Source organism: Festucalex cinctus, chromosome 12, assembly GCF_051991245.1.
Source record: "Festucalex cinctus isolate MCC-2025b chromosome 12, RoL_Fcin_1.0, whole genome shotgun sequence".
NCBI lineage: Eukaryota > Metazoa > Chordata > Actinopteri > Syngnathiformes > Syngnathidae > Festucalex > Festucalex cinctus.
In genome coordinates this window covers 17,520,972-17,538,932 of record NC_135422.1, presented here as the reverse complement: position 1 = coordinate 17,538,932, position 17,961 = coordinate 17,520,972, and the positions used below count along the sequence as shown (strand labels likewise).

Below are 17,961 nucleotides of genomic sequence, written 5' to 3'. Positions count from 1 at the left end.
AGATCACTTCTTATTCTTATTCTTATTCTTCCTTTGGTGTTGTGAGCTGCTTGCTTCTCCAAAATTCACCCCACTTCTAGCTAGAAAGAAAACAAAATCCAAAAAGACTTACCCACCCACTACTTGGATAACTCTCGCAGAGGAGATCTAACACAACAAACGTTGCCGGTCAAGCTTGCCAGTGCTGACAATCCAAAAAGTCAGGAGCAAAATCAGCATTACGTACAATTATTATTCATTCTTACTCACTCTCCCCGGTGTTTGCTAATTTCCTCTGTGGGTGTCTTTTTCATCTAATTTACAAATCTGTCATCATCTTGTGTCATCTTCAGTAACCTTCTCTGACAAAAACATTTCTACAGAAAACAAAACATCTTTTGCCGGGAAATGCACCAGATGCATGTCAAACTGAAATATATTCCAGCTGTTCCTTAAAAGTTATAACTCAATGTTGTTACTGTACTTCATTTTGTGTGTATTTCCACTGTTGGCCACTAGGTGGTGGCACAGTTATGTGTACAACGTTATATTTTTTTTATTCTTTTATTTTATACTTCTTTTTTTTCCCGTTATGATGTAACGTCACATTTACCTCGTTATGTATATTTTTATTCATTTTAAAGATTTTTATTATTATCATTTTACATTCCAAGTATCCCTAAATGTAATTGGCTCGTTCCGTTATGACGTACACAGGAAGTGGCCACGCAAACAACCGGAATCATAACATTGCTCCGAAGTCCAACTCCTCTCTATTCTATAGTTTAATGTCTGTATTTTTTCTTTTCATTTTATCACTTCTATCAGTTTTATCAGTTTACTTCCAGTACGGTTGTGACTTAATGTTTGATTTACTGTAAAAATGTGAAGTGGTTTGTAATTCGCTGGCCAACGAGCAGGATGGCTACTCTGTAAGTTTTATTTCATCCTTATGTCGCTAATGACCAGTCATAACGCCGTGTATTGTATTATTTTAATATGTACAATTTTGTAATGTCTTGCACCTAAAAGTATTGCCGTTGCTTTCGGGATAAAGTAAAGTTAATGGCGAGTTGTTTTGGTTTCTTTTTCAGATGATTATAAGATGAACGAAATGGTGGGCATGTGACGCTCAAAGCCTGTTCACTCGCCCCCCCAAAAGTAGTCCTTTTTTTTTTTATATATTTGTATTTATTTATTGTGGTCATGCCACGACTGGAAGAATTAGCCAACGTGGCCCTGAGGGTGCCCAGCATCCTGGCGCTGGACCTGCTCTACAAGTACGACATCGTGGCTTTGACGGAGCACCTCAGGGTAAAAAATGACCAACCGATCTTCTGCAAGTACCGATGGGTCGTCTGTGACATGTTCTACCTTGGTGAGTTGTTAACCCTACCCTAATAAATAAATAAATATAATGTTTTTCGGTTTTGTTTTACAATTTGTGTTTTTCTCATGTATTTTTTTGGCCTAATATTTAATGTTATGTATTAGTTTTTGTATTTTTATGGCTTAATTGTTTCCATATTTTTTTTCAAATATGTTTGGGGGTTTTTCATCTAGAATGTTTTTTGAATGTCTTATTTGCCAATATTTAGTTGAAATTTTGGTGTATTTTTTTTTTCAAATATTTGTGTATTTTTAATATTCTTGCATCTGTTTTCATTTTATTTACTATTTTTTTTAGGGGTATTTGATATTTCATTCTGTATTTTGTATTTTTATTTTTCAAATTTTGTCATATTTGTGTAGTTATAATAAGTTTGTATTCTAATATTGTTGCTTAATGTTTCATATTATTTTCTAACATTGTGTTGAAATATTTTTATCTTTTAGTGAAGATTTTTTTTTTATTCAAATTAATAATTATTTGTGTTGTACACATTCATTTCGGCTAATTTTTTTGTTTGTTTTTCTTAATGTAATGTTCATCTTAATGTTTTACTTTTCATAATATGTTTGTCTGCGATTGGCTGGCAACCAGTTCAGGATGTACCCCGCCTACTGCCCAAAGCCAGCTGGGATAGGCTCCAGCACCCCCGTGACCCTTGTGAAGCGCAAGCAGTTAAGAAAATGGATGGATGGATGGATGGATAATATGTTTGTATTTTTTTCAAATATTTTTGCCTTTCTCATCCAATATTTCCTAAATTTTTGTCATACATGCACTTTTCACCCACAAACTCAGCTGTTTGCTGTTTTTATTTTTTATTTTTTATTTTTTTTTTTCTCAAGCCAATGCATTGAATGATTATTGATTTGTAATCTTGATGCCAATGTGCACTGTGTGCATGCGTGCTAGGCCACTTGCTGATGATGGTTTTGCTACTGCTGCCACTAAGACACATTGTGAGCGTCTACCTGCACGTGCTGGCTGCTATGCTGCTCTTTGTGGGACACCAGATTGCCAAGTCAGTGCAACTAGCCTTCAAAAACTGTCCGTTCTAAACTTGACCACGCCCCTTTGTGATGCCATTTCCCGTTGCGGCTTCCAGGGACTTCGTCCTGGAGGAGTTGCGGTCGAGCCACCAGGGGGCGCCCAACCACCACCACACCCAAGTCTTCAACAGATTAGCCTGGCCGCTGACATGTGAGTAGTACGCACATTGTCTGATTGTTGCGTCATAAGACTTTGAAATTGGGGTTCCAAGCCATGACGGGGCACTGAATGGAAATTCCCTTTGCAGGATAGCGCCATCTAGTGAGCATTGTGTCCATGTTTGCTCAGGTCAGCTCCTCATGAGCGCACTGTGCGCGTTCCTGATGAAGACACGAAAGGCGTGGCTCTTCTGGGCCCCCGCGCTCCCACTGATGGCCCGCCTGTGCGGCGTCCCCGCTTCCCAGCTGCCCGCCGTCCACGCCTTCGCCACGACGCTGAGCGAAGTCGCCTGCGGCCTCTTTCTGCTCTCGGCGCTCTGCCGCCTCACCAAGGCGGCCCTGTCGCTCAAGATGGAGGTGCGCCAACCCTCGTCCGTACTGTCCTACTTGCACTCGCGAGTGACACAACTTGTGAATTTTTCCTGATATGACTGAGGTGTCTTGATTTGATTGAAACCCGTCATTTTCAATTGAAGATTAATGTGAAATTGAACAGAAAACTAAAATATTTTTATTTTTTGTATTTTACCAAGCCACATATGCCTTACAAAAGTCCGCTAGCATAATACTAGTGTTGTTCCGATACCGATAACTGGTATCGGCAGAGGCACCGATACTGCATTAAAAAAGTGGTATCGGTATCGGTGACTACTCACAAGTAACACGCCGATACCATTAATTCCAAAGCTGATATAGGATTTTGGATGCCGCATCTTGTGTCTTGCTCGTGCACGCCATTCACTGATATGTGACATGTTCACTGCATGCCGATCTAAGATATCCTTTTGGCCCTTGAATGTTCTGAACCAATGTTGAGGGGAAAAAAACTAAGGTATCAGTATGGTATCGGTATCGGCCGATACTGCAAAGCTGGTATCGGGGGCCAAAAAACGGTATCGGAACAACACTACTTACTTAACCAACAATGCAGAACGTCATAGGCAGTTAGTTAAAAATTTGCAAACGGCTGCAATAAGCGTTTTTTTTTTCTTAAATATTCAATCTCTCGTTGAATTGCTTCATGGAAGACTTAAGAGCTTTCCTTTTAAAAAGGCCTACTCGTCTTATTTATTCATTTATTTATTTATTTATTTATTTTAACTTTGTTAGATTTGATGGTTTTTAACTGTTTTATTAACTCTAATTTGTTTTGACCCTCATCTGTAGCACTTTGAGATTTATTTTAAATGTAAAGTGCATTACAAATTAAATGTATAATAATAGTAATAATAATAATAATAATAATAATAATAATAATAATAAACATTATTATTATATTTATTATAATTATTATTATTATAATACATTAAATATTTTTTTCATTTTTTTAATTTTAATTTTATGTTATTTATTATTATACATTGATTTTTTTTTATTATTATCATTATTGTTATTATTAATATTATTTTTATGGACATCAGAGAACATTTACTGTTGAGACACTGAAATTTTAAATTAATTAAGGCGTCTAAACAATTAATTAGAAATGTATAATAATAATAATTTTATTATTATTATTATTATTATTATTAGTAGTAGTAGTAGTAGTATTATACATAAAATTATTATTATTATTATACATATTATTATACATATATATTATTACATTATTATTATTATTATTATTATTATTATAGACATCAGATAAAATTTACTGTTGAGACTGAAATTTTAAGTTAAATAAGGTGTCTAAACAATTAATTGATTATCAAAATAGTTGTCGATTAATCAAGTAATACTAGCAACAAACAGACAGATCATATCACAATACTCACAGGCTTACTGTATATACTAATATTGCTGGGCTTACTGAGCTTCTTCTTTGGTTGTGGTGTTTTGCATGTATGATACTGCCCCCCGGAGGCTGAAGTGTGCACACCAGAAAGGAGGACCATTACATGAAAACATGAGATAAGATAATAAGCGAAGTGCGCATTAAGTTTGCGCATGCACGAGGGGAAAAAAACGAGGCTACCAACTACCCTATCAATTTGAATGGCGGAGATTAGAGTAGTGACAATCTTTGCCTAACTGTACACTTTAAAGCTTGCAAGTCAACTTCCCCGATATCAATAAACCACATGCTTTGCATGTTAATAAAAAACAGCAACTTTCCAGCCGTTGAAACATTTCTATCAGATCGGATCCAATTCATTTTCAATGACCGTTTGGTAGTTTCGCCGACCCACAATGCACCACGCCGCTACCATAATGCACCTTGAATTCGAGATGCGCACTTCACTTATTAAATCATGTCAAGTCTAGTCATCTTCATTTATATGGCGCTTTCAAACATCCTTAGCTAGCCTGTCACAAAGAAAGAATGGAAATGTTTTGTGTTACGGTTTCATGCTTGAATTCATTTGGCCTTCCTTCTGGTGTGCACCACTTGGCACACCAGGGGGCAGTACAGTGCATACAGAATAAATGTGAAGAACACGGGGCAACTGAATAGTCAAGTCTTTCCTTTCATTAAATTGCTCACTATCTGCTGCTTGTTGTGAAGTTCGCTTCCACCAAAGTTTTGCTCGCACCTCAAGACAAAAGATATCAGCTTGTATCTTGAAAAACACATTCCTTTTCTCTTTTTTTTTTTGTTTTTGTTTTTTAAAACACATTTGACCGGATGTTACAATCCCACACAGGGGATGGCGCTGTCCCGCCTGCTGCCGGCGGCTATCTCCCTGTGGACACAGTTTGCCGTGCCGCTTCTCTTCAGCGTCTTCTGGTTGGTCCTGTTCGTGGTCCACCTGTGCTCCAGCGCCACGTCCCCCGCCGCCTCGTCCGGCGCCCGTCAGGGTCTCCTGTTCTTCCTGCTCACCAGGTGAGGAAGTGCTCGCTGTAAATAATAAAACTCCTCAACTCACGCTCTACAGATGAAGGCTACTTACTCACTTCCAAATTGTTGCTTGACATCAAAATGCCACAAGGTGGCAACATAGTAACTCAGTGACACTGCTGTAAAGTAGAATTATATGGAGGACCAAAACTGCCAAATTAAAAATAAATAAATGACTAAGTAAATAAATAAAAGACTAAAAGTAAAAACAAAAATGGATATAAAATATAATTCGAAAATTATAACCCAAAAAATATCAATGGAAATAAAAAGAGAAAAAATATATATAAATAAATTAATACTTTGTATTTAATTTTTGAATTATGTTTTTTATATCCATTTTTATTTTCACTATTAGTTATTTATTTATTTATTTATTTATTTATTCGTTTAGTCATGTATTTATTTATTTATTTTTAGTCGAAATGTTATTCAAATGAGGGGGCGGGCCTAAGCGTGGCTTGGGTTGGACAAGTTGCAAAACTGCCTGTCATTGGTCGAGTGAGCAGCTCGGCGAACAAGAAAGTCTCGCCGGCTTGCAATGAAGAGCTCCAGCAATGGACGACTATCGTGTCCACTGTCTGCTCTCACTTGTTGCCTAGCAACTCAAGTCGCAAGTTGAGATGATAGTGGACACGATAGAGTCCGACCCAAGACACGCTTAGGACCGCCCCCTCATTTCAATAACATTTCGACTTGGCAGAACTGACCAAAACTGCCAAAATTCAAAAGAAATAAATGACTAAATAAATGACTAAAAGTGAAAATAAAAATGGAAATAAAAATATAATTTGAAAATTATAGCCAAAAAAAATTTATTAATGGAACTAAAAAGAGCAAAAAAATGTATTAATAAATTAATACATTTGTACGGAAGCGTATTACATTCACTTGAAAAAAAAAAATAATCTCCTGTTTTTCTGACCAATGTTTTTGGGACCTTTGTTTTATTGAGTATTTTTATTTTATTTTATTTTTTTTGTTTTTCTGAATATTTTTTTCCGTCATAAAAAATTATTCCAAAAAACAGAAAAAAAAATCATTCCAAAAAACAGAAAAAAAAATCATTCCAAAAAACAGAAAAAAAAATGACTCCGAAAAACAGAAGGCGGTGCTCTGTTTTTCTGAGTAATTTTTTTTTTTGACCTCTGAACTCCAAGTGACTTGTTTCATACCACTGACCTGTATTTATGTATTTACGCCCTGTGACTTCAACGGCTTGCACTGGCGTGTATGGGCTATCGGCTATCCAGTCATATATACAGGTCTGCTCCAAGTCATTTGGTGTTCAGAGGTCCAAAAAAATTACTTTGGAAAACAGAAGTCTGGTGCTCTGTTTTTTGGAATATTTTTTTTTCTGTTTTTTTTTTATCATTTTTTCCCCCCTGTTTTTCTGAGTATTTTTTTTCTGTTTTTCGGAATTTTTTTTTTTTATGACAGAAAAAAATATTCAGTAAAACAGAAAAAAAATATTCAGAAAAACAGAAAAAATATTACTCAAAAAAACCAAAACTCCCCCAAAAAATTAGTCAGAAAAACAGGATTTTTTTTCCCCAAGTGCAATACGCTTCTGTACATTTGTATTTAATTTTTGAATGATATTTTTTTATATCCATTTTTATTTTCACTTTTAGTCATGTATTTATTTTTTAGTCATTTATTTATTTAGTCATTTATTTATTCAAAATGCCACAAGGTGGCAACATAGTAACTAAGTGAACCTCTGCTCTAAAGTAGAATTATATGGAGACCCAAAACTGCCAAATAAAAAATAAATAAACGACTAAATAAATGACTAAAAGTGAAAATCAAAATGGATATTAAAAAAAATATCATTCAAAAATTAAAATACAAATGTATTTATTTATTTATATATATATATTTTTTTTGCTCTTTTTATTTCCATTTATATTAATTTTTTGGGATATAATTTTTAATTATATTTTTTTTGTATCCATTTTTATTTCTCTTTTAGCCATTTATTTATTAGTCATTTATTTATTTTGAATTTTGGCAGTTTTGGTCCTCCAGAGAATTACAGATACTTGTGTGTGGGTGTGGGTGTGGGTGTAAAAAAAAAAAAAAAAAAAGGTACTGAATGCTAGTACTTCAAAGTAATAAATAAATGGATAAATAAAGTAACAATTATGATATAATTCCTAAGTAAAAGAAGCAAAAATGTGTCAGGCAAATAAATACTTAAATAATGTGCTAATATCTGGGGGTGGGGGGATGGGGGGGTGGGGGGGTATTTGTACTTGCATTGAAAGTAGTTTTGTGTGTGCGCGCAGTGTTTCCGAATGCTGTGCCACGCCGTACTCGCTGTTGGGTCTGACGTTCGTGGTGTCCTACTTGGCCCTGGGGCTGCTCAACCTGTGCAAGTTGTTCCTGGGGAGCTACGACGACGTGCACAACCACAACGTCATGCACAGGTGAGGCACGCGCGACCTGTCACCGTGCTTGCTTCTGCAACCGCCCGCTTTACTCGCAGTCGGCCTTTTATTGTGCAGGAGGCCTTGTCGTCGTCATGAGCAGGTCTAGAGGATAGGCTTTCAAAACAGTGCTAAAGAGGAAGTCAACCTTAAACCTGTCTTGACAATAATATGACAATAATATGTTAAATATGATACATTTGTGGAATATGAGTTATGCTGTAGAATCCAGCCATTTTTATCCATTTTGCCACTTGCTTTTGACTGGAAGATGACATCACGGCTGCTCAGGGCTCGCTCGGGTAACAGCCAATCACAGCTCAGCTTCAGAAAACAGGTGAGCTGTGATTGGTCGTTGCCTGAGCCCTGAGGAGCTGTGATGTCGTTTTCACTTGACGGCAAGTGGCAAAATGGCCGCCTTCTGATACTGATAAAAAAAAAATTGCTGGATTTTGCTTCTTAACTCATATTCCACCGACGAAATATTTACCAAAATACCATATTTAGACAAGTGGAGCTGCATAGAACATTTTTGGGGGGTTGACTTCCTCTTTAAAGTTTCAAATTGAGGTTTTGAACTAGTGTTGTGGTCTCAAATTACAGTTTCAAACTTGGGTTTGGGTTTCAAATTAAGATTTTAAACAAGGATTAGTTTGTTTCAAGATGACTAATTTGTGTTTTAAAACATGATTAAGGTTTAAAATTAAGGTTAACTTTGGAGACAAGATTAAGGTTTCAAATTGTGGGCTTTAACAAGGGTTTCGATTGCAAATTATTCAAATCGGGGTTTTAAAACAGGATTAGAGTTCAAATTATCATCTTAAACTAGTGATGGGGTTTTAAAATACGGTTTCAAATGTGGGTTTGGGTTTCAAATTAATATTTTAAACGAGGATTACCGGTAGTCTGTGTCAAGATGACTAATTTGTGTTTTAAAACAGGATTAAGGTTTAAAAGTAGGGTTTTGTGACAGGATTAAGGTTTCAAATAGAGGTTTTAAACCAGGTTTAGGTTTTTTAAATTAGAATGCAAACAAGGGTTAGGGTTTCAAGAAAGATGAACCTGCATGCGTCCTTGAAATGAAATCTTGTGTCCGTTCGCCAGGGGGGTGACGGAGGGCGTGACGCTGCTGCTGCTCGCCCTGCAGACGGGCCTGCTGGCCACAGCGACGCTGCAGCGGACCTTCCTGCTTAGCATCATCCTCTTCATCGTGCTGACGTCCACGCTGCAGGCCATGCTCGACATCACCCACCCGCTCGTCCTCGCCCTGGCCGCCTCGCGCAACAGGTTTTTGCCTGGAGGGAGCTCTCAACTCACTACGAGGAGGAGGTACTTGAAAGCAAAATGTGGCATAATGATCATGTTTTGTTTTGTTTTGTTTCCCTCCTTGTAGGAGCGTGTGGAAGCACATGCGTGGGCTCAGCATGTGTCTTCTTCTACTGGTCTTTCCTGTGTTCTTGGCATATAAGATTTTGCAGTTCTTCCACATGGACTTCTGGCTCCTGATTTTGGTGGCCGGATGCATGCTCACCTCCCTTCAGGTAGGGTCAGAATATTTTAGCCATTTGAGGCTCATTTTGTGGTGTTTCCCGGTTCTTTCAAAAGACGAACTCGTCCCTGAGGTTTTGCTCCCAAATTTGAACCATGTACACAGTAGACCTAACCCTAAGCCATTTTGGCTTGTTGGCAGCCTCTCGAATGCTTTTCAAAGTTCAGCCCCCAAAGCCAGTTTCCCTTAGTATTATGAGATTTTGGTAGGTGTGTCCATCATGAGGAGACCCACAAAAAAAGTGATTGAAAAGTCTGTCATTTTATTTTGAAGCAGACATTTTCACTGGATAGCATCATCCACGATGCTTCAAAAATTCAGCCCCCAAAGCTAGCTATCCGTTGTAACACAAAATTTGGTAGGCATGTCAACTATGAGTCGACCCACAAAAAAACTCTCAAGAAGCCACAACCGAAAAGACACAGGAAGCAAGTTGTTTTGCTTTGAAGTCGCGAAGAGTTTCTGGACACTTCTCTAAAAGAGATTTCAATATTCAGTACCCAAAGTCAGTGTCACTTTAACAACATGACATTTGGTAGGTGTGTCTATCACGAGTAGAGCCACAAAAAAAAAGTCTCACAAAGCCATGACAAAAAATACACAAGGAAGCAAGTCATTCTGGTTTGAAGTGGTCCTTTTGGCTTTTTTACTGCCATGTAAAGGAAATGTGAAAATTTAGCCCCCAAAGCTATTTTTACTTAACAACACGAAACTCGGTAGGCATATCTATCAAGAGTAGACCCACAAAAAAGTCTCACGTAGCCACGCCCGAAAAGCTACAAGAGGCAAGGAATTTTGGTTTGAAGTAGCCCTTTAAACTTATGTACTGCTCTGTAAAAGAAATTTCACAATTCAGCCCCTAAAGTCATTGTAATTTAGCAACACGAAATTTGGTATCTCTGTCTATCTTTAATAGAGCCCCAAAAAAGTCTCAAGAAGCCACGACCAAAAAGACACAGGAAGCACAGGAAGCATTAACCGGTAGTCTTCTGTACTGCTCTCTAAAAGAGATTTCAAAATTCAGCCCCCAAAGTCAGTGTCACTTAGCAACACGAAATTTGGTAGGTGTGTCTATCATGAGTAGACCCACAAAAAAATGTCTCAAGAAGCCACAACCGAATAGACACAGGAATCAAGCCATTTGGTTTAAGTGGCCATTTTTGTCTCAACACCATTTGGAATGTTTTTTTAAAAAAAAGAAAGAAAAAAAAAAAAGTCATCCCCCAAATCATGAGATGATGCACAAAAAAAGTCAAAAAAAAATTAATACTGGAAACCAATTTGTTTTGAAATGGCAATTTTCGGCTCATTTCACCCGTTACTCGGATGTTTGTTGACTTTTGAGGTGGACATCACAATTTTTGCTTAGCTGTGCGTTTTTTGCTTCTATTTTTATTTTTGTATTTTGACAAATTTGCTGTATGCGGTTTGTGCCAGGTTACGGGCACGCTGTTCATCTACTCCCTCTTCATGGCGGAGCTGTTCCGCCGCGAGCCCCTGGACAACCTGGACGAGGTGATCTACTGGGTGAACGCGGTGAGCCGCTTGCTGGAGTTTGCGGTGGCGCTGTGCGTGGTGGCGTACGGCGCCTGGGAGTCGCTGCTGGGCGAGTGGAGCTGGATGGGCGCCTCGGTCATCGTCATCCACTCCTACTGCAACGTGTGGCTGCGGGCGCAGTCGGGCTGGCGCAGCTTCCTGCTCCGACTGGAGGCGGTCAAGAAGATCAATTCGCTGCCCCGGGCCACGCCCCAGCAGCTTAGGCGGCACGACGATGTCTGCGCCATCTGCTTCACGGTCGGTACCGGTTCACACGTGAGCCTCAAAAAGACGAATGACCTTGTTTGATTGTACGACTCGTTCAGCTTGTTTGTGGCCATGTTTTTGCTACTTTTAATACTTGATTTAAGTCAGTTCTTGTTTCAAACAAAGGTTAGCATTTCTCAAGACAGGGTTCAGGTTTCAAAATCTGATTTCACATGAGCGTTTCAAGAGAGGATTAGGGTTTCAACCAGGAATTGGGGTTTCAAGAAAATAAATTAGAGATTCAAGCAGGGGTTTTAAAGGTTTCAAATTAATGTTTCAAACTGTGGTTGGGGTTTCAGATTAGGGTTTTAAGACATGGTTAGTAGAAGTGCGATGATATATCGATAATTGTGATACTTTGTCTCCTGATAGATTATCGATACGCCTACGCAAGTATCGCTATATTTGTAGTTAATATACAGCCACTATAACGGCTCCATTGTTCATGACTTTTTGAGCAATTTACTTGGTGGGCCACTAGGGGGAGCACCTCATAAGAGTGGCGGGGAAATGTATGCAAGTCTTCAGGTGAAGAAGACTCAATGAGCTTACTTTTACTTGTGGAAGACATTTATGTATCTGTCCAGCAACTGGCTCACTTTTGTATACGTTTCTATGAAAAATGTGTATTATAACTTCAATGTAAACATTTTAAAACATATTTTGTTTTCGAATTTTTGAAGCACACAATTTATGAGGAATATGAATATTGATTTAATATTTAAGTAATTTTATTTATTTTTGCAATGTTACACAAAAAAATTGTCAGGGTTTATAAAATCAAACAATTGACTATGTAACTGACTGACATGTTGCATGACAATTAAGAAAGACACAAATTTGTTGACAGAAAGTGGTCTCTGTTAAGAACACATTTGTATTTGTTTAATTAAAAAAATAAATAAATAAATAAATAAATACACGAGAGTGGCGGCACGGTAGTCGAGTGGTTAGCACGTCCGCTTCCCAGTTCTGAGGTCTCCGGTTCGAGTCCAGGCTCGGACCTTCCTGGGTGGAGTTTGCATGTTCTCCCCGTGCCCGCGTGGGTCTTCTCCGGGTACTCCGGTCTCCTCCCACATTCCAAAGACATGCATGGCAGGTTAATTGGGCGCTCTGAATTGTCCCTCGGGTGTGCGTGTGAGTGTGGATGGTTGTTCGTCTCTGTGTGCCCTGCGATTGGTTGGCAACCAGTCCAGGGTGTCCCCTGCCTACTGCCCAGAGCCAGCTGAGATAGGCTCCAGCACCCCCCGCGACCCTTGTGAGGAATAAGCGGTCAAGAAAATGGATGGATGGATACACTAGTGTTCACTGTGAAGAAGACACCAGTTCGAATATTGTGTTCCAGTGAGGGTACAAAAAGAAATATCAGTTTGTCTTGAGTAGTTTTATCATGGATTTATTACCTGACCAATATATCGATAATCGCGGTATATCGTGAGATAATCATTATCGTGAGCCCTGGACCTCATATCGTATCGTATCGTATCGTGAAGTACCCAGAGGTTCCCACCCCTACTGGTTAGTGTAAAGTATTAGCAAAGAAAAAATCCAAGTGAGGTTTTATATTTCAGGTTGTCTTTCTTAAAACATAATATATAATCTAATAATAAGTTATTATATCCATACGGTCCCGTCGCCATGAGCGGGCCTTGGGGGTCCGTGCCCGCCCTGTCAGTCAGCCGTGCCCGCCCTAGCAAGATGACTCACCAACTATTCGTCCTATCAGTCACGTAAACTTGCGCCTTCTGTTTTAAGTAAAGCATGGCGTGCCAGCCAAACACATACCTCCTTTCAAGTTTGGCTGTGATTGACAACTAAGCGAGCCAATGACAATCAGGATCAGGAGGGATGGGGTGGGGTGGGGGGAGACGCGCGCTCTGCAGACGTGCCTTAGCCAAATCTACTTCCGGGTAGATAATGCGCATTTGCCGGCTGGCGCTGGGACAAAGACTGAGCAGTGAGCACGTCGTGCCGCTTTAATGGAAGCCACCAAATGCCAAACCTCGATCCAGGATGACACAGTTGACATCAATGGGAATTCTGAGTCCATTGGTTACGTTTACAAGTGAGTGTCAAACTTTTATTTTAATTAGTCAAGCCACACAGCACGGATGAATTGTAGCAATACACAGTATGCTGTTAACAGACCCAAGCAGTCACACATACACAACAACAACTATGGAGCATAAAATTATTTATCACTAAAGCAGTTGCAGTACAATGTGAGTTGAATTCTCTTTTTTTATTGCCAAGTTTGTTCATGTTGATGACTGTCACTAAGTTCTAATTAAAAAAAAACAACAGCACTTTACACATCCTTTTGGATTGATATTCTGCTTAGTTTTTCACTGAACCCATATGTTGTTTCTGTATATCATCGACATAACTCAACCTTATTTCTAAATCACTTTAAAACAGCCATTGCTGCATACAAAGTGCTGTGCATGGAATAGAAATTAGTCTTTTAGTAGACACAAGTGAAATAAAATAACACAAAATAAAATTAATTAGAGTAAATATAAGTAGATAAGTATACACGCAAAGAAAATACTAAAAAAAAAAAAAATCTGTACAAGTATAGAAATAAAATAACACAAAATACAGAAGGCACCATAAAAGTAAAATGATGTGAAGTCTCATGCTGAGTCAAAAGATCAAAGAATAGAGATGTCTGGCAAAAATGAAAGGAAATTTTGTCCATATCGTACAGCCCTAATCCAACACGCAAATGAAGGCAACTGCTAGCCAATTCCAGATAGAAGGGGCTGGGTCACAGAGTCATTCATTCGGACATAGTTGTTTACAGAAGTGAAGAGTGGATTTGTTTCAAATGAACTTTTGAGTTGAATAAATGCAAAATGAACTACACATTTTTTTTTCAGTTTGTCTTTTAGATTTCAGAACGAACTGCCGAACAGAAAATATTTCTGAACACTTTTGCAGTTGTCACAATGCCGCTGTTCAACCGGGTGAACATTAGATTTAGGTTGATAAAGTGTGCCCCCCCCAAAAAAAATAATACCCCCCCTACAATTTCTTTCTGGTGACGGGTCCGTATCCATACATGTATTATCTGAGCCGCTATATAACAATAATAATAATACTATAATAATAATACTATCAATGGGTGGGCGAGTACCGATACCAGATATTGGTATCAGTATTGGGTCGATACCAGGCGTTATTTGAAGGCATCGGTACTCGTGACTAGTAGGGATGTACGGATAAGGGCAATATTGTGATATTAAAACTGTCACAATATCGTCGTCGTCATGTTCTCGATATTTAAAATTAACACATCTGTTAAAAAAGTCAGGTTGATTTCCATTTGTGCAGTACTAGCACCCACTGGTGGCTAGTTTTTTAGTGCAATTTAATTTTCATTAGGGATGTTTTGGCCTTCTATGTTTAAAATCTGCAAATTGTCAGATGAAGGGGAACGTAATATGCTTGTGAACCGAGTCAATATGTGGAGGAACTCAATGTGTGCGGCATTAACAAGTAAGCACCTCAATATTATTATTAGAGATCGTAGGTGGTTTATATGCATTGCTGCTATGTACAAAAGCACAATATTGTGCTTTTTTTTCCTTCTCAATATTGTGACCTTTTTTAAATATCGCCAACCTCTCCCCAATATTGTGATAATTATCGTATCGTGATGTTTGGATATCGTTACCCCGGGTTTACACAGGCTGCGGTTGCGGTGCGGTTGCGGTGCGGTTGCGTTGCGGTTGCGGTTGCGGTTACGGTGTGTTCCGGCGACGCAAGCAATTAGATTCCATTCATTCGAATGGTGCAGTTTACACCGCTTGCGGGTGCGTTGCGTGTCGACTGCGTCTCAGCTGCGGCGTGCCGCAGCCCTTCCGCAAGGATAGCCTATTTTCTATTTTTGCCGGACGCCGCAGCGGTAGGCCTCCGGCAAATGGCAAGGTAGCACAAAACACATCGAGCGGGACAGGAAGACCGACGCAGTTCCAAAATAAATTTCCTGTTACCTTTCAATATAAAACACTCGCCAGCTCCTATTTCGCAAGCATGCTAGCAAAACGTGATGTGGGCGTAGACGGGCCTGGAGTTAACGTGCGAGGTGCTCATTCACGGTTTAGACACCAGCGAACATGGACGAGGAGAGGTTTATATTGGAGGTAGAAAGCCACAAAATAAAAAAAGTCCACCTCTCTTTCTGCTTCTCTGTTGAGCACAGACTTTCTGTGTGTTTGTCGTTGTTTTTAATACCACATGACCGCGCGGTCACGCGAGACACGGCGGGAAGTGGTCGGCGACGGAGCTGCCGGACCGCAGCTGTGCGGAGCCAGTGTGGATTGGCCAAAAAATTGACCCGTCCGGAGCACGCAGTCAAGACGCACCGCACCGCAGCCGCACCGCAACCGCAACCGGTGTAAACCCGGAGTTACATCCCTAGTGACTAGAAAAAATGCTATTTTATTTATTTGCTCTTTTTGGTTTAGCTTTAAAATGATCGGGGTGGTGTTTTATGTGTCAAAATTGCTAGTGATATCGGTACTTGGGCAGTGTTGGTGACTACTCAGAGTGGACGACTCATACTGGTATTGGTCTAAAAAAAAGTGGCATTGAACATTCATAATAATATTTGTTCTATTCATTCATAAATTCATTGAATTACTACCTGCCTTTTTTTTTATAGGTACTTTACTTTTTTTCCTACATTGCTGGGCACTTTTTTCTTTTTCATTTAATATATTTTTGGGTATTTCTTTTTATATCAATTTTTTTTCTAGTGTCATTTAAAAAGTACATTTGTCTTTTTTCCTTTCATTATTGTAATTCTTGTATTTTTCCATTTTTCCTTTCCCCTCCATTTGAAATGATTTTTTTTCATCCATCTATCTATCTCTCAATCTATTAATGAATGTGATTTGTTCATGCCCATTAACAGGAGATGACGTCGGCCGTGGTGACATCATGCGATCACTTGTTCCACGCCAACTGCCTGAGCAAGTGGCTCCACGTGCAGGGGACGTGCCCCATGTGCCACCAGACGGTTCCGGCCCAGCCGCCGACGACCCAGCGCGCCCTCGAACCCGAAGACCGGGCCCCTCCGGAGGAAGATGTCGACTTGGAAGAGGATCCCAACAATGGTCAAGACGAGGGTGATGTTTTTTGATTTATATAAACATTTTTTTTGTTTTAATTTTTTTTCACAAATGGTACAGTCCCGTCTTTTTTTTTTTTTTTTTTTTTTTTTTTTTTTTTTTTTTTTTTTTTGTGTGTGTGTTCTGTAAAAAGTTCTTCCTTTCATCGACATGCAAACAGACTTTGTTTATTCCTGGAAATATTATTAGTATTATTTATTTTTTGAAGACTTTAACCAAATATGAATTGATTGATTTTTGTGAGTAAGAGAAAACCACAAGACACATAAAAGTGCATTTTTCACGACATTGGTGTGAAAACATCTTTTTGACATCTGAAGGAGTGTATTTATTGTTTTTTGTTTTTTTTTTCTCTCGCATTAGACGCTGACATAGTAAACCAAAAATCTACAGGAAATGTTAAATTAATGCTTCACTGTGTTGCCTTTTTTTGAATGTACACAAATATTAAATATCTCAACAATCGAGTTGGCAATTTCTGTTTGTTCACATTTCTGTCATTTCCTAACTTTTCTTGATTCTCTCAAAATAACTCAAATATAAACAATGCCAGTATTTCACGTGTGAGGTGTTTCCACATCTTTGCTCATGTAAATACATCCAAATATGGATGGAATCTGGGTGGAGTTTGTATAAAAGGATGTATTTGATGTTTATTCTACTTATTTATCGATGCATTTATTTCTTTATTTATTGATTCACTCGCCTACTTCTTATTAATTTACTGATGTAAAATTTATTTACTTGTAAAAAAAAAAAAAAACTTGTATGCGTACTTCAAATTGTTTGCTTTGTTCTTGTTTTATTACCTTATTCTTTAATGCACAACCGATTTATGAATTTGAAGTTTTAATGTAGTCACTTTCTGTGACGTCATTATGGTGGTTTTTTTTGTTTTGTTTTGTTTTGTTTTTACAAAGTTTTCACAAGAACGAACCCTCATTTTCAGTCCAAGATGATAGACTTATAAAAAAAATTAAAAATAAAAGAATAAACATGGCCTTTGGTTTACATGAAGACATTTGTTTAATTCAAATCTGAATTACATTTGTAATCTGGTTTGACAACCACAGAGTTCGGTTTCTTGGCCTTTTTTTTTTTTTTTTTCTCAAATTGAAATATGGATTGCTTCTATGATGTCCTTAAGGTGTGGTGAAAACAACACCTGTCCACGTTGCTAAAAGAGACGGATAAACCAAAAATAATACCACATTTCCAAAATTGTGACCCAAGAAAAAAAGAATATGATTAAAATAAGGCAATGTATATATATATATATATATATTTTACATTTTGTATTCATTTTTATTAAATGGCTTAATTTGTAATAATTCATTTAATCAATTTTTAATTATACAATTACACAAATACAACATATTTAGCTATATCATTTGTAATATAACTGAACTAATTTTAAAAATAATGTAATTACAATTTTTTTCCCTCATGGCGTTATTGAATATAAAATTACTTTTTGAAGGTCCTCCTCCCATGTACTTTTTTTTTTCAAAAGCAATAAATTAACCTGTAATACAATAATATCAGATTTATTATAGACAAATGTTTTGGTCTTATAGGTTATGCTTACGCTAAAAATGAAGGCAACTGTGCCGTGAATTCACA

At 38.0% G+C, this 17,961-nt stretch overlaps 1 protein-coding gene across 1 annotated transcript; it reads left to right on the top strand.

The window, feature by feature from the left end:
* The first annotated feature begins 433 nt into the window (after window positions 1-433).
* LOC144031468 (RING finger protein 145) lies at window positions 434-16,398 on the top strand. Its single transcript, XM_077538645.1, has 11 exons — window positions 434-911; window positions 1,074-1,357; window positions 2,282-2,390; window positions 2,475-2,569; window positions 2,708-2,934; window positions 5,223-5,401; window positions 7,708-7,848; window positions 8,953-9,135; window positions 9,242-9,389; window positions 10,835-11,191; window positions 16,122-16,398. The coding sequence occupies exons 2-11, from the start codon at window positions 1,186-1,188 to the stop codon at window positions 16,347-16,349; spliced, it is 1,839 nt and encodes a 612-aa protein (XP_077394771.1). The 5' UTR covers window positions 434-911; window positions 1,074-1,185; the 3' UTR covers window positions 16,350-16,398.
* The last annotated feature ends 1,563 nt before the right edge of the window (window positions 16,399-17,961 follow it).

Excerpts from the sequence above, each read along its gene's own strand:
- LOC144031468 (XM_077538645.1), top strand. The coding sequence starts at position 1,186 with ATGCCACGACTGGAAGAATTAGCCAACGTGGCCCTGAGGGTGCCCAGC. Across the intron at positions 7,849-8,952 it reads AACCACAACGTCATGCACAG|GGGGGTGACGGAGGGCGTGA; the intron begins GTGAGGCACGCG and ends TCCGTTCGCCAG. Across the intron at positions 9,390-10,834 it reads GCATGCTCACCTCCCTTCAG|GTTACGGGCACGCTGTTCAT; the intron begins GTAGGGTCAGAA and ends GGTTTGTGCCAG.